Source organism: Ursus americanus, chromosome 4, assembly GCF_024610735.1.
Source record: "Ursus americanus isolate L20-20 chromosome 4, mUrsAme1.1.p, whole genome shotgun sequence".
Taxonomy (NCBI): Eukaryota; Metazoa; Chordata; class Mammalia; order Carnivora; family Ursidae; genus Ursus; species Ursus americanus.
The window spans coordinates 22,541,932-22,556,993 of record NC_142130.1 but is presented as its reverse complement, the minus strand read 5'-3'; the positions used below and the strand labels follow the sequence as shown (position 1 = coordinate 22,556,993).

At 40.7% G+C, this 15,062-nt stretch overlaps 1 protein-coding gene across 6 annotated transcripts in view; it reads left to right on the top strand.

Annotated features, from left to right (window-relative positions):
- The window catches only part of IGF2BP2 (insulin like growth factor 2 mRNA binding protein 2), a 159,251-nt gene that overhangs the window by 23,536 nt on the left and 120,653 nt on the right, over positions 1-15,062 (top strand). The window contains exon 2 of one of the 6 annotated variants that reach the window (XM_045776578.2): positions 6,885-7,017. The exons of the other annotated variants lie outside the window; for them this stretch is intronic. Within the exon in view, the coding sequence (XP_045632534.1) occupies positions 7,007-7,017 (11 nt within the window). The 5' untranslated portion in view covers positions 6,885-7,006. The remainder of the gene's footprint in view (positions 1-6,884; positions 7,018-15,062) is intronic. 6 annotated transcript variants of the gene reach the window in all.

Sequence of the window (15,062 nt, the reverse complement as noted above, 5' to 3'; positions counted from 1 at the left end):
AAGACAATAATAATGTCCATAGCCTGGGTCATTAGGAAAGGCCCAAGAATGGCTGGGGTTTGGAGTGTGTTGTCTCACTTGTAGCCAGATCTGCATTTTGACTCTGAATGCCTTGTCTGTTAGGGATCTTGGTGACCGTATGTTGCTCAGTAACTGAAGTGTTGTTTGGACCAAACTATTGTTTCAAACTTTTCCTGGCAGGTATTCCCTGTTGATACTGCGCTCCGTGGTGTACATTGATATCAACTACTCTATCAACTACTATAAATTAATCACAAGTTCACAGGGACTTAGAGTGTACAGATCCTACACTCTAGAAAATTCTAAGGCAGTTATCAAATAAATGTGCTACTAGGGAAGACTACTGCCTATTAAATTAGTCTCAGTGATGTTATTAAATGAGTCCCTGTGATTTTTTTTCTAGCTGAGGGGTTCTCCTTGCCCTTGAAATGTGTTTTTCAAGAATACACTAAGTTCTTTAACTAGGAACAGTTCTTTAAGCTTTAACATGATTGGTTATTCAAACAGAAGTAAAGGAAGTAAAAATGATGAAGGAACATAGTCATTCTCTAAGTTTTTCCATGGATTCCTAGAACGCACAGAATCTATAGACCTTAGGAATTGTCTAGACTACTCTCCTCCCACTGTCGTCCTCATGCTCAGAGAGGTCAACGGTGTTACATTGGGCATTAACACGAAGTCCTCACTAACATTGCTGTGCTTTTTCTTCTACCTAACACAACCTCTAAAAGAGTTCTCACAAAACTTGTTTTTAAGTTAAGCTAAGTTCAGGAACAAAACATTCACTGTTTTTCTTTTCTTTTTTTTAAGAATTCACCAACCAAGATGATTTAGTTTCTTCAGTTTCCTTTGAGACACATTTCAAAATAGCACTGGTATACCATATGATCCAGCGATTTCATTTCTGAGTATGTACCCAAAATAAAAGCCAAGAACTCGAACAGGTATTTGCACACCTATCTTAATAGCATTATTCACAGTAGCCAAAATGTGAGAGCAACATAAACGTCCATTGGCAGGTGTGATATATACCTGCAATGGAACATTTTTCAGCCTTAAAAAGGGAGGAAAATTTGACACATGCTATAAGATAATTGAGCCTCGAGGACATATGCTAAGAGAAATAAGCCAGACACAAAAAGACAAATACTGTATGATTCCACTTACTGTGAGGCACCTAGAGTTTTCCCGTTCATGGAGACATAAAGTAGAATGGTAGTTGCCAGGGGCTGGGGAAGAATGGGAGAATGAGAGGTTACTGTTTAATAGCTACAAAGTTTCAGGAAAGAAGAAGAAAAAAGTCCTGGAGATGGATGGTGGTAACGGATGCCCAGCAGTACAACTGTATTTAATACTGCCGAACTGTATACTTAAAAATGGTTTACCGGCTCCTGGCTGGCTCGGTGGAAAGAGCATGTGACCCTTGATCTTGGGGTCATGAGTTTGAGCCCCATGTGGGGTATTTATTTTAAAAATAAAAACTAAAATAATGGTTTAAATGGTAAATTTTATGTTATATATATGTATATAGTATATGTACATATATATGTACACACACATACATATAAATGTGTACACACACGCACACACACAAAATAAAAAATGTTTGGAAAAAAAAGGTGATCTTCCAAATAAAATCAAGACTTTGAAAGGTTTAAAAAAAAAAAAACAAACCATCGTGAAGGAAGGGAACTGGCTGAATGAGATGGTAAAGTCTGGTGGAAGGAATGCTGGCCTGGGCTCTAATTCTGGTTCTGCCATTAACCAGCTCTGTGCCCTTCCCATCTGGCCATTAGTTTTGTCATCGGTAAAGTGAGCATGTAGGCTGGTTCACATCCAGCCTTCCTGCCTGCTCTAGAATTCTGGGAGTCCACAAGTCCTTCGCAAAGAAATACTTACTCAGGAACAACTGCCTATGTGAAGATAAGGAGCCAGGCACACCTGCAATTTGAGGACAGCCCAGTTCTCTAGAACTTGTTCTGACCAGCCCTTGACTCAGCCACATTTGAAAATAGAGTAATCATTTTATTTTATTTTATTGTTTGTTTTAAGATTCTGTTTATTTATTTGACACAGAGAGCACAAGCAGGGGGAGCGGCAGGCAGAGGGAGAAGCAGACTCCCCGCTGAGCAAGGAGCACAATGTGGAGCTCAATCCCAGGACCCCGGGATCATGACCTGAGCCGAAGGCAGATGCTTAACTGACTGAGCCACCCAGGCGCCCCCAAAATATAGTAATTATTTTAATCTGTCCATCCCACCTCACTGCTCTAGAGGCAGGAGCCGACCTCCAGGGTTGTCGGATTCCAGAGCTGTATTTTAGTGTCTTGTACCGGCTTTGACCCGAGGCCTAGAGACAGGGACTGTTTCAGTGCTTTTGACAGAGTGATTGTGGCATCAAAACTCAGTTTCTGCCTTCAAGGATGGGGGCTGTTTCTCCTGAATTGTCTTTATTTTCATTAATCTGTGGAAAAGGTTCTCTCTTACCTGGGCTAGTATATCAGTCACGTAAAAGTTGTTTCTTTTGGCTTTGGAGCATATAGTTTTGTATGAAGTTAATCCTTCGCCTTAGGTTTTGTGTAGGCTCATGTTAGCAGAGCTTTGCTTTTATTAAGCACACACAGGCTGAGTGACAGGCTGCAGCTTACCTTTAGCACACGGTGAGTGCCATGTGCAGGCAGCATGTGGAATGTTGTGTGAGAGGAGGTACAGACAGCTGGGCGTGAAAAATAGAGGCCATCGACTGGGCTGGTTGCTTGTAGGGATTATCTACCATCTCTCAGGAGCCCTATGAGGCATGGTGGCAACTTTATTCCTCAGAAGAGAAGATTGAGAGGTTCAGGGAGACTGCCGCTCTCCCAAGGCCACCAGCAAGAAAGGTGATAGACCTTAGATCTGAACTTATTATCTGTCTGACTGCACAGCCTGTATCGTCTTTCCGCTATCCCACACTTCATAATATAGAAAGACATATAACTGTGCTACTTGAAAGCATAGAACTGAAAGATTATCTCTAAGAAGGCAGTAATAGAATCACTAGCTAGTTCTCTTTGTAATTTTTCTCCCCATAAGGCTGAGATCTGAACAATTTTTGACAAGTGAGCCATGTTTTGAAAATGGCGCCCATATTTTGGGGGCGCCTGGGCGGCTCAGTTCTTAAAAAATATTTATCAATTTGACTGGTAGTAAGGATATATCATTGCTTTATTTTCGGGCCTCTATTAACCAAAGAAGCTGAAAACAATTTCGTATGTATTCTAAGCCTTTTATTAGCATTCTTCAATGAATTGATAGCTATGACCAAAAAGTAACAATTCTTCCTTGCCCTTGTATCTTAGACAATAGAATATCCTGGGATAGAGGAGGAAGTGCTGTAGGCTGCCTGGAGGTCTCAGGTGGTTCAGAGCTATCCTAGGAGTCTAATGCTGCTAGTTCTTCATAGGTCTGTTTATGGTGTCTTTTAGGAATGCTTATGGTGTGACCAGATACTCTCCTCATTTTGTTTGCACCTGTGTATTTCTAAGTACTAGTGGCTCTTCATCTATTTTTAACTTCTAAGTCTGTAATTTATTATAGGATAGTACTTGGGATTTATCTTCTCTTCCTATTCCACTCATTAGTCATTCATTTAGACTCTAACAAGTCCAGATGAGAAATAGAATGCTACTTGATGTTACTAGTTGAGGGTGTGTTGCCTTTGTGTGCCCCTTCTCTCCTCCCCTCAATATTTTTCCTAAAGCTAATGTGGTATCTGACACATGATTTGCGTTCCATGGATTAACTTGATGAATAGGTGAAGGAGCTTGCAGTTTATAGAGAATCACTGTTTATGTCTTTGATAACATCTATGTTAAATGAATATATATGCAAATTATTTTAACTTTTGGTACTGGGGGAAGAGGGCGGATACTCAATTGCAGAATTAGTTAGACTTTTATTCTGTATATCTGCTGTCTCTGGAGGGGTCATAATTTGATGGTGTTTGAAACCAATAAAATAGTGATCTGTTTTTTAACAGGGTTTTCTGTAATTTGATGAGTGATTTGTCTATGATCATGCATTCAAGCTGATAGCAGCAATAATAATATCTTTATTCCACTAAAGTGGAATTCACTATGAGAAGATGCATCTGGGTTTAATGAGGTTCAAAATTACAGGTGTAGCCACTCCTGTCTTCAAATACTCAAATGATCCATGTCATATATAGGAATATCACACCTTCCCCCATCTTTCCTTCTCCTATTTTCCCATTCTAGGAGACCCCCATTGTCAGAGGTGCCCTTTATTTCTTTTCTTTTCTTCCACTTCTACCTGAGCAAGGCTCCAGAAGGAGGAGAGAAGAGAAATTAAGAATGGGGGTCTTTTCCTGGAACTATATAGCATCCATGTGAGAATTTTTTTAGACTGTATTTCTCTGTAGAAATGATATTATGGAAATGATTGGTTATATGATATTATAAGCGCTTAATGGCTAGTTAGGATACTTGGATGCATTTAAAAATCACCGTTCTATTAAGTTTCGCATGGTCTTCTCTCCCTTCTTCCTGCTTTTACAGCCCTACCTAGGATGAACCTCCAGGTGAGCTGCTGGGTCCTGTGAAAGCTGGGCCTCCAGCTGAGGTCAGCTTATTCTGAGGTGCACCTTGGGGTAGGGCTCTGTCACCTGTATCTGTGTGTCTGCAGCCACTAGTCTGGCGCCTGGCACAGAGGACATTCCAGCCAGTTCTTGCTTAATTAGGTTGAATTTAAGGAAGAAAAACGTTTACATTCTCTATTTACATCCTCATTAGTTTCTCAAGAACTTTCTTATGTAGAACTCATCAGCATGGGAAGTAGGACATGCAGTTGGATTTATTCATTGACCCCTTTATTTACTTACTCACCAAGCATTTATTGATCACCGATGATGTGCCAGGCACTACCAGGCTCTGCAAGCATAGCAGTGGAGCAGTTCCTTTGCCTGCTCTCTGGGAGCTTATAGTCTGGTGGAAAAAAAGGACCGTCATGAGGAAGGCCCTCACTGAGTCAGGTGGGACTGTTCCTAGAAATACATAGACTGCTATTTTAGAAATACATGGACGGGCTTTGAATTAGCCTATGTGTCTGATGGCAAAATCTCTTTTCTTAATACTAGTGATGAAAAAGTGACTTTTACAATTATTCAGAATTGTCCTTAAACTGATGAAAGAAATGATGTGGGCAGTTTGTTTTTACAGTGTTTGATTAGAGTAATTCTCATTTACTTTCTTTTTAAATAAAGTCTTAAAGTAGTAATCTGAGATATTAAATAATAAACTTTTCCAAATATTCTACTAGCAAATTATTAATTTTCTGAGTTTTCTAGTAAGGCAAGTGCTCAGTTTTCCTTGTGCCTGGTGACTAATTCAGTTGCATGTTGTTTCTATTCATAGTTCCCCAATCTTAGGTAAAACTGAATAGATTTAATGGTAAATAGCTTCATCAGTTTCATATGGGTAAAAACAGAAAATCATGAAAAAGAAAGTTAAGAAAATCATAATACAAAGCCAGCAAGGTAAAGGGTGATTAGGCTGGTGGCCGGGTTGGAAGAAAGTGAAATTTTTTCTTCATATTCTTTCTGTGATGCAAGATTTCTTTCCATAGCTTAGTATAATTTAAACGAGCTAATTGAAGAGATTACGTTCTTAACAGTTCCCGTAGAGTTCGTTATTACGTACAGCCAGAAGCCCGGTCACCGCCTCACACTTGTTTCTGTGAGTAAATGCTCTGTAACGTGTAGACGGGCTTTCAAGAGAAACGTAATTCTGTTGGGGGGCCTGGAGGGAGCTTCTGCGAACAAATGTGGATAAACAGTACCTCATATCAGATCTGACTGTGTAAGGGATTCAAGCACACCCGCTAGCAAGGAGGTTTAACCTAGTTTCTCAGATAAAAACTTGAGGTGGAGGAAGGATGAGGAACATCCAGGGTGAGCTGAGGAGGTCTTACCTTTAGCCTACTTTCCCTGGGGTGACGCACTTTATCCTCAGATCAGTCAGCCTCCTCGGCGCATGTATTGAGATTCTTGGTTGCGAGGAGCCTGGGCGGCTCAGTCGGTTAAGCATCTGTGTTCAGTTCAGGTCATGATCCTAGGGTCCTGGGATCAAGGCCTGCATTGGGCTCCCCAGTTAGTGGGAGTCTGCTTCTCGCTCTCCCTCTGCTGCTCTCCCTGCTTGTGCTCTCTCTCTCTCTCTCCCAAATAAATAAAACCTTAAAAAAAAAAAAAAAAAGAAAGATTCTTGGTCACAAGTAACAGAAACTCATTTCGTCTAGGTTAAGCAAAAAGGGGGATTTTTTTTTTGCTTACTTGACCACCCTGCAGAATGAGCTGGGATGAAGTGGGTTTTAGGGACCTTCAGAACGAGCGACCGGAACACAGCTGTACATCTCTATTTGGCTCCTTCCCTCTTTCTTGCCACCTTTTGTCTCTTTCTATCTCTATCTAGCGTCATTTTTTTCATACCTCAGATGGGCTTTCTTTACATGGGAGGTAGTACCACATTCAGTGCCAGCCTGCAGATGTCTTGAAAGCCTGTGATCCAGGGGAAAACAGCTTAAGTTCCCTCCAGTTTAAAGAAAAATCCCAGGGAAGAATTCTGATTGGCCTGGCTTGGGTCCTGTGCCTGTGACAGTTTGTACAGCCAAAGGGATAAGGTATAGGATGGGCTTGGCTTGTGTCCCATGCCCAGGGAGGTCACATAGACATTGCCCTGAGGGAATTGTTACAGCCAGAGCTATTTCTTGCTTTTTTAGTCCCTATGGGGCTCGGTTCAAACAACTAGTTCAGATTCTTTCTCTAATTTTTGGAAATCGTTTAAAGTCTTTTGTTGTTGTTGTTTTTGTCAGGTTATGGACTTTACACCCGGCTAACTTGTAGGCTCCTCTTTGGACTCTGTTTTCACAAGAGCACAGACGAGCAGCCTGTGCTGTTGTGTGTTCTTGAGAATGGTGGTTGGTTGACCAAATGAATGCCACTGGGGTAAGTATCCTGAGGCACAGAATCCTAAAATGCAAGTGGTGAAAGAGATCTAAGGTTCCCTCTGCCTTTAAAAGTTCCACATATATTATGGGGTCTCCAGAACACAAAGGACCTGGAGAGAGGGCGAGCACATATAAATGTTAGGCCCTGTTCTGGGCACGGAGGGCAGTGACGTGAAACATGAGGAAGGTGCTTGCTCTTGTGGACCTTACATTTACCTAAAGAAAAAATCTTGACAGGCAAAGGATGCCACATTTCTTTGATTTTTGGCTGAAATCATTCCAGTTTAGAACTTGTCTTTTAAGAATGGGCTGACCCACGAGCAGAGCTGAAGTTCTAAGTGCCAGTATATGTCTTTGAATAATTGTTAAAGAAGCAAAACAAATTATTAGTAAATGATGTTTGTTAAACAGATAAAATCTTTTGAAATATGGCATCTGTTGGAGAAAATAAATAAAAGAGTTCTTGGGGGGGTGAGAATGACCAGGAGCTCAGACTTTGAAACTAGAACTCAAATCTGATGTTCCACTGGCCGACTCAGTAACTCAGGCAAGTCGCTAAAGCTCTTTCAGCCTCACATTCTTCAGCTATAAAATAAAGACATCTATTTTTATGGCTTTTTGGTGAGTATTAAGTGAAAATTAAAGTTATTTTTTAAATAAGTTTTTCTGTTGTGGTAAAATACACATACTATGAAGTTTACAATTTTAACCATTTTTAACTGTCCAGTTCAGTGGTATTAAGTACATTCACACTGTTGTGCAACCAGACCACCACCCATCTCCAGAACTCTTTCATCTTGCAAAACTGAAACTCTATACCCATTAAACACTAACTCCTCATTCCCCTCTCCACCCAGCCCCTGGCAACCACCATTCTACAAATAGTTACTTTTTTATAAATGGTAAGATCTCAAGAAATGTTAGCTGTTATCCCTGTAGATCAGGCGTCAGCAAACTCCAGCCCACAGGCCAAGTTTGGCCAGCAGCCTGTTTTGGTAGGGTCCTTGAACTAAGAAAGATTTTTATATTTCTAAAGGGTTGTAAAAACAAAACAAAAACAAAATAATATGCCACAGAGTATGTAGCCCACAAAACCTAAACTATTTACTGTCTGGTCCTTTACAGAACAGAAGCTGACCCCTGTTCTAGATCTGATGTATGTACATATTTTATCATTGGGTCTTGAAAGAATTTGATTAAAAACGTGTGTGTGTGTGTGTGTGTGTGTGTGTGTGTGTGTGTACACACTTGTCCTTGTATGTGGATGTACCCTTCCATGTATCTTATGAGGTTTATATGAACATCTGTCTTAGACCATGAATTCTCAGTGGGGCCGTGTTACCCTAAGGGAATGAAATTGGTTCTTGGAGGTTAAAGATCTTAGATATGATGATTTACAGCCTTCCAAAGAGCCACAGTATATAAACAGATACACAGTGTATCTCTGGTATTAAAATTTCTTGGGGAGGGAGGCTGGGGTGATTAGAACAAATGTCTAGTTAGGTATTAGACTTGTTAGGGAAATGATAATGAAAAAAAGTTTGAGAAACAGTACCCAACACTGAATTCTGGAAAGCAAGACGTGTGTCTTCTTAGTCTCTGAATACACCAGCAGTTAGCAGAGCACCTAGAATATTTTCTTCAGTCTGTTAAATTCGTTATAGCAGAGTTGAATGAAAGAAGCCTCTGATCTAGTTCAGTGATCCATTCTGTCTAGAAATTGCTTTCACAACAAACTATGAAGCACTAGAAATTTTTAAGTTCTTTTTAACTTTTTTTTTTTTTAAAGATTTTAATTTATTTGACAGAGATAGAGACAGCCAGCGAGAGAGGGAACACAAGCAGGGGGAGTGGGAGAGAAAGAAGCAGGCTCATAGTGGAGGAGCCTGATGTGGGGCTCAATCCCAGAACGCCGGGATCACACCCTGAGCCGAAGGCAGATGCTTAACCGCTGTGCCACCCAGGCGCCCCAAGTTCTTTTTAACTTTTAAGAAGTTTGTCAAGTGATTAATCTTTCTGATACAACAAATGGATGTTTCCTGCTTATTAGGATAGAATTTTTATTCGTATTTTTTCTTATATATGTTATTGACACAATAAAATGAGTGTGGGTATTGGAGTGTAAAGACCTCTAACCTTAAACCTCCCTGTAAAGCTCTTCACAGTTGCGTCAACTCTAAGATGAAAAGAAAACTCAGGTACATCATTATTTTACTGGAAAAAAGTAAGTCAGACTTAGAATGCAGATTTTGATAGCAGGCCACTGAAATGGCAGGAACTTACGTCATCCTGATCTCGCCTCACAGGCAAGGACTATGTCCTGTGTATCTCTGCGTATCCCGAGTACCTAGGACATGGCAGGTGATTAGTGACTGTGTTCCTGGTACTGGCTGTACTGGTGATGTTTCTGCGCATCCCTCATTGTACCTTGGAGTTGTTTCTACTAGCAGGTTTCCTTAGCCCCAGCCTGTTCTTACTCACAGACCCATTTCTGTAGATGCATTCCACCTGTCTCACTTTGGTCCCCAGTACCAGTTGGTCTTTCCACCACTGTCATGGACTTTGATGATGATAAATAGCCGGGGATTGTTCAAACAGCCTTCACTGCCCAGGGAAAGTTTTCATGGCATAACAAATGCTAATGTAGTAGTGCCCAGCTCTGTGGTTGACTTAAGAATGTAGTGTGGTGGATGGTACTGAAAAGGCAGAGCCAAGGATTCATGCCTTCTCTGGGCTGGCAGCTGAAAGTGGCATCTGGGGAGGGGGACCCTCCATTCCAGCCTGAGGCTCTGAGGGAACAGCCTGGAGATCCAACAGGCCAGTATTCCTCAAATATCTCTACTAATAGTCCCCTTGGAAATCAGAAGCTATCCACCAAAAAGAACTCTGTGAACATAAAACTTGTCTCCTGTTACATTTTTTTAACATTTCCATGTGTTTAGCAATGCACTTCATCATATATGTGTTTGCTTTCATATAAAGATATCAAAAAATAGTATAAAACTTTACATGGAATTGGTATTCCACATGAATTAACATTCATCCTGTACTTTGCGCCCATTCTTAGGAATCGCTGGTGAAGACTTACATCATAGATGGAGAAGCATCGCTAGGCTGTCGGTTGGGCACAAACTGGTATTAGCCATTGTGCCAGTCAGATCTTGGGAGTTGAGGTGTTTTCACGTAGAGTGATAAAAACCCAGAACTAGCTGCAGAGGCAGTGGCCTGTGGTTAGAATGACAAAGTGATAACCTTCTGGCTCTCCCTGGTTTATGTCCCAGAGTTTGTAAATCAGCTGCTGGGCTGGAGTCTCTGGGAACCCTTTGTCCTGCCCCAAAACATGAGAACTCCATTTGGCGACCAAGGCAGTCACAGTGACCCTGGGGCTCCCCATCACCTTAAGTCCTTCTGCATGTCTGCAGAGCTCTGTGCAGGCCCAGGGAGGCCCACCACATTCTCCTTGCTGAGGGCCAGGGTGCAGTTAGGCCTTCTCAGAGCAAAGGCACCATTCTCTTTTCAGTTAAGAGTCCAAATGTTCAGAAACCTATATATGTGAGGGGTACACTTACTTATATTTGCTGTTCATGGAGCAAGAGGGTCCACTCTTCGTTTACAAGTATCCCACATGTCTCAGATTTGAATCAAATATATGATAACCTCCAATCTTATAGTTATCCTTTTCTAATAAACCTTCTTAAATGGCCTAGTTTCACCATGACATTTTAGTGGAATTAAACTTGAACTAAAAATTATGTAATTAATTACAACTACTAATTGAGTCAAGCCTGTAACTTGATAACACAAGGCCCACAGCTGACAGGTGGTTAATCCCTACTGCATAACTTCTTCATATTTGTTCCCTAAGATGAAATTTAAAAGAACGAGACTTTCGGTAAAAACCTCGAGTTAGTATATTGTGTGGTGACCAGGCTGGAAAACCGGTGACTTCCACCTTCCAGCTCTCAGCCTGCGGCCCTTGTCTGCCTTCATGGAGGCGCCCCTCTGTGAAGGTCCTGCAACCCATGAGTCTTGTGCTTTGACATATTCTAGTCACTGTGTGGACACAGTCATGCAGCTATTTTCAGATAAGATCAGTATAGCTGTGTCCCTTAATTTACATTCTGAGCTTTTGGTGATGGACTAAAATTACTAGGGAATACCCATTTCTTGATGACTACCTTGTAAGTGCCATGGTGTAGCGGAAAGGCTTCTTTCTCAAAATCTGTGCATGATAATATAATTTTCTATATAAATGAATGTGAACTTTTTAAAAACGTGGTACATTAGAGAAAGACATGGTCAAAAGATTAATGCCAAGCAGAGATGGTGAGTAAAACTTATTTCAAGACTATCTGAAGCAAACATAATGGCCTTGGTGGTCTAGTTCTGAGTGTCATTGTGGTGGAGAGGAAAGGGGGTAGGTTTTGGAGTCAAACAGACCAGTGTTGGAAATTAGCTGTGATCCTAAGCAGGTTTTTCCAGGGTATAATCAGTTTTTACTCATTCAAAAGAAAGCCAAGGGGAAGGCTAATAATTCTCTATATCATTAAAAAGTTCCCGACACGTGAGGTTCTTGGCACGTAGAGAGTGTCGTTAGCAGTCTTCCCTACCGTGGCATCTCTTCCACTCTTCCCTCCCCAAAAGAAGGAAGGACTTGTTTTACTCTACTGAGTCAGGGTTTAAATTTAGCAAGATCCCAGTCAGTACATATATGTTTTAAATGGTTATGGGAAATGTGCCCAATATTTGAAATGAGCTGTACATGATTCATGGTTTTTAGCAATCTATATATTCTAACCAATTCTAAAAAAAAACTTTTTTTTAGGCAGTTAATTCATTTCTTAGTCATACTTATGAACTCCCAGGACTTTATCCCATGAATGCAGCCCTGGTTAGGGTTCTTTGTGGAACCTTGAATGCTTCAAACCCCCTAACCTCATTTTGCACGTTTCCCCAAAACAAGCACACACATAGATACACGCAATTCATGACCCAGCTTGGGGGGCACAATGTTAAAACAAACAAAATTCTTAGAAAGTTGTGAGGTGCTTAAAATAGCTCGATTTTTAAATGGTTTAGGAGCTTTTCCCATAAGACGTGGTGCTTGCTGTTATAAATAGAGGCATGCATGTGTGTCCAGAGTGTCCTCTGTAGTCCCCGTGCTTAAGAGCATCAAGAAGTCAGTTGTATTATCTTGGTGTCGAAAGTCCAGTGTGAGATTTTAACCTTGTTAACTCCAAACTTAAAAAAAAAAACAAAAACCACAAAACCTGTAAGTCCAATTGAGACTGTCTCACATGAGTAGTTTTCAGATGTCTTGTCACTATCCTTTATTAAGAGCAAACAACTAGTTCCCCTCCCCACTACCCACTATGTGCATTGTCAGTAGGATTTTTCTAGTGGGCTTTTGATAATTGTTAAAGCTGGGAGATGGGTACATAGTATCTATCTACTTTTATATTGTTTTTTATATGTAAATTAGGATAACTTTTTAAAAGCTCAGAATAAGCAGAATTCATCCTTTTTTATTTATGAATGGAGTATGGTGGTCAGTCTCATCTCCTTGGGTTGTTCAAGGCAAGGTATTGGAAAAGAAAAGAAAACTAAGGGGGCCTGGGTGGCTCAGTCATTAAGCGTCTGACTTCGGCTCAGGGCGTGATCCCCGCGTTCTGGAATCGAGCCCCGCATCAGGCTCCTCCGCTGGGAGCCTGCTTCTTCCTCTCCCACTCCCCCTGCCTGTGTTCCCTCTCTCGCTGGCTGTCTCTCTCACTCTGTCACATAAATAAATAAAATCTTTTTAAAAAAAAAAGAGAAAACTAAACATAATTAGATACGAGATCCCCGAAGTGTACATATTATTGAATTCTAATATTGCTCCTGAGAGTTTCCATTCTGAAGTGATCTAAAAACTGCTGGGAAATGTGGGTAAGAACCCTATTTAAGTATGGGGGCATGGCCAGTGTAGTGTAATTGAAAGGCAAAGGACTTGGAATCACAAACTGAGAGCCAAGGTCTGGCTTTGCCACTTATTACCTGAAGGGTCGTCGGGCACGCCACCCAGCCTTTCTAGGCCTGTTTCTTCAGCTATAAAATGAAGACAGTATGTGCTGTGCCTCTTAGGAATTTTTTTTGCGCTATTATTATTATGCATAGACTGGTGAGTTATTCATTTAGCTGGAGTGCACCATCATCTGTTGCCTGGGAATATGCAGCAATAAAAGCAATCGCATATAGAATTTATTCTCAAGTAGCTCATAGACAAATGAAGGGAATACAAAATACGCAGAAAACAAACACCACACCACTTTTTAAAAAGATTTTATTTATTTGAGGGGGGATATATATATATATAGAGAGAGCGCGCATGCGCAGTGCACATGTGCAAGCAGGGGGAGGGGCAGAGAGAGAGGGAGAAGCAGACTCCCCGCTGAGCAGGGAGCCAGACATGAAGCTCGATCCCACGGTCCTGGGATCATGACCTGAGCCGAAGGCAGATGCTTAACCAACTGAGCCACCCAGGCGCCCCCAAATACCACTTTTGTGCAAAATATGCCCAGTACCAGCTGAATGCACAGTGAGAAAAAAATCATCCATCATATATGCAAACAGAACTAATTTCTAAATACCTGCAGTCTGTCAAAGGTCTCTAAGCTTCCTATCCATCTTTCTACAGCCTTACCGTGATCATAATTTCTCTAGATAAACTCACTTGGTATAAGAAACTATGTAATTATTTAAAAAATATTTGTTCCACAAATGATACATGAATGCATTCTCCTTTCCATAAAGAGCAAATAGATCCTCCTTTAACCCCCCATCCCTATTCCCACTCCCCTTCCTCCCTTCCCAAGTGTAACCACTCTTTCCTTTTGGTATCTGTTCTTCCATACTTTTTCTCTTCCTTTTCAAATGCATATATGTATCCAGAGAAAGTACATGATGAGGCATCTGTTTTTCTTTTGTTTTGTTTTAAACAAGTGTTGTGATACTAAGTGAAACATCCTGCAACTTGCTTTTTTCACTCAACAACATGTCCAGAAGAACTTTCCATGATCTGGCTCATTCATTTTAACCTCCGCTTACTGTTCTGTCCTTACTCTTCACCACTTACTTACTGTTGGACAATTAGATTGTTTCCAATTCCGAACAAGGCTGTCTGCACATGTTTGTAATATCCTCTTTAAGCATATATGTAAATTCTTCATGTATTCTTCAGGGTAGATACTGAGAAGTGGAATCCATGCTACATTGTAAATTATACACTCTAAAATTTGATTAGTTATGGCAAATTGGCCTCTCAAGTAAAATGAACACTATTTCTCACCTTTAGTTTTTTGCCCAGCTCCTTGGAGTCACTTAAGTAGGGAAAGGTTTGCAGAGGGTGGTTATAGTGGGATCTAGAGTAGACCAGTGCTTCTTAAACTTTAATATGCAGAATAATTACCTGAGGGTTTTGTTAAAATGCAAATTATGATGCCGTTTGAAATGGGGCCTAAGATGTTGCATTACTTAAAAGCTCCCAGGTAATACTGACACTGCTAATCAGGGACCACACTTCGAGTAGCAGGAATGTAGAAAACAGATCTCATTCTAGCTTGTTTCTCCGTATTGCTGCAAGTTACAGTTTTCATGCGTGTGTCATGCCTCATCACATGGACACGAGCATGTTTCCAGAGAAAGCTATGTTTTGCCATAGTATTTAAACTTTGGCCCTAGAAGCCTAGACCTTTAAGTCGTCCCTGTGAACACACATGGCAAAATGTTGCTGGTTGTTGACACTGGGTGATGAGTACGAAAAGGTTCTTTAACTGTTCTCCTTACTTTTGTGCAGAGCATTTTGTAGAAATGCTCATAAACTTTAAAATAAAAGAAAGATCCTTTGAAAATTGAGTTGCTCCTAAGAATTTTCACGTTGGTACATGCTGCTATACCTTTCCTAGATTTCCTCTGGTAGTTGATTGGAAAGCATTTTGTGTTAATCAGTAGTATATTTTGACTCATGTGAGTTTTAATATATATCCAAGTATTTTTAGAAGTTTAAAA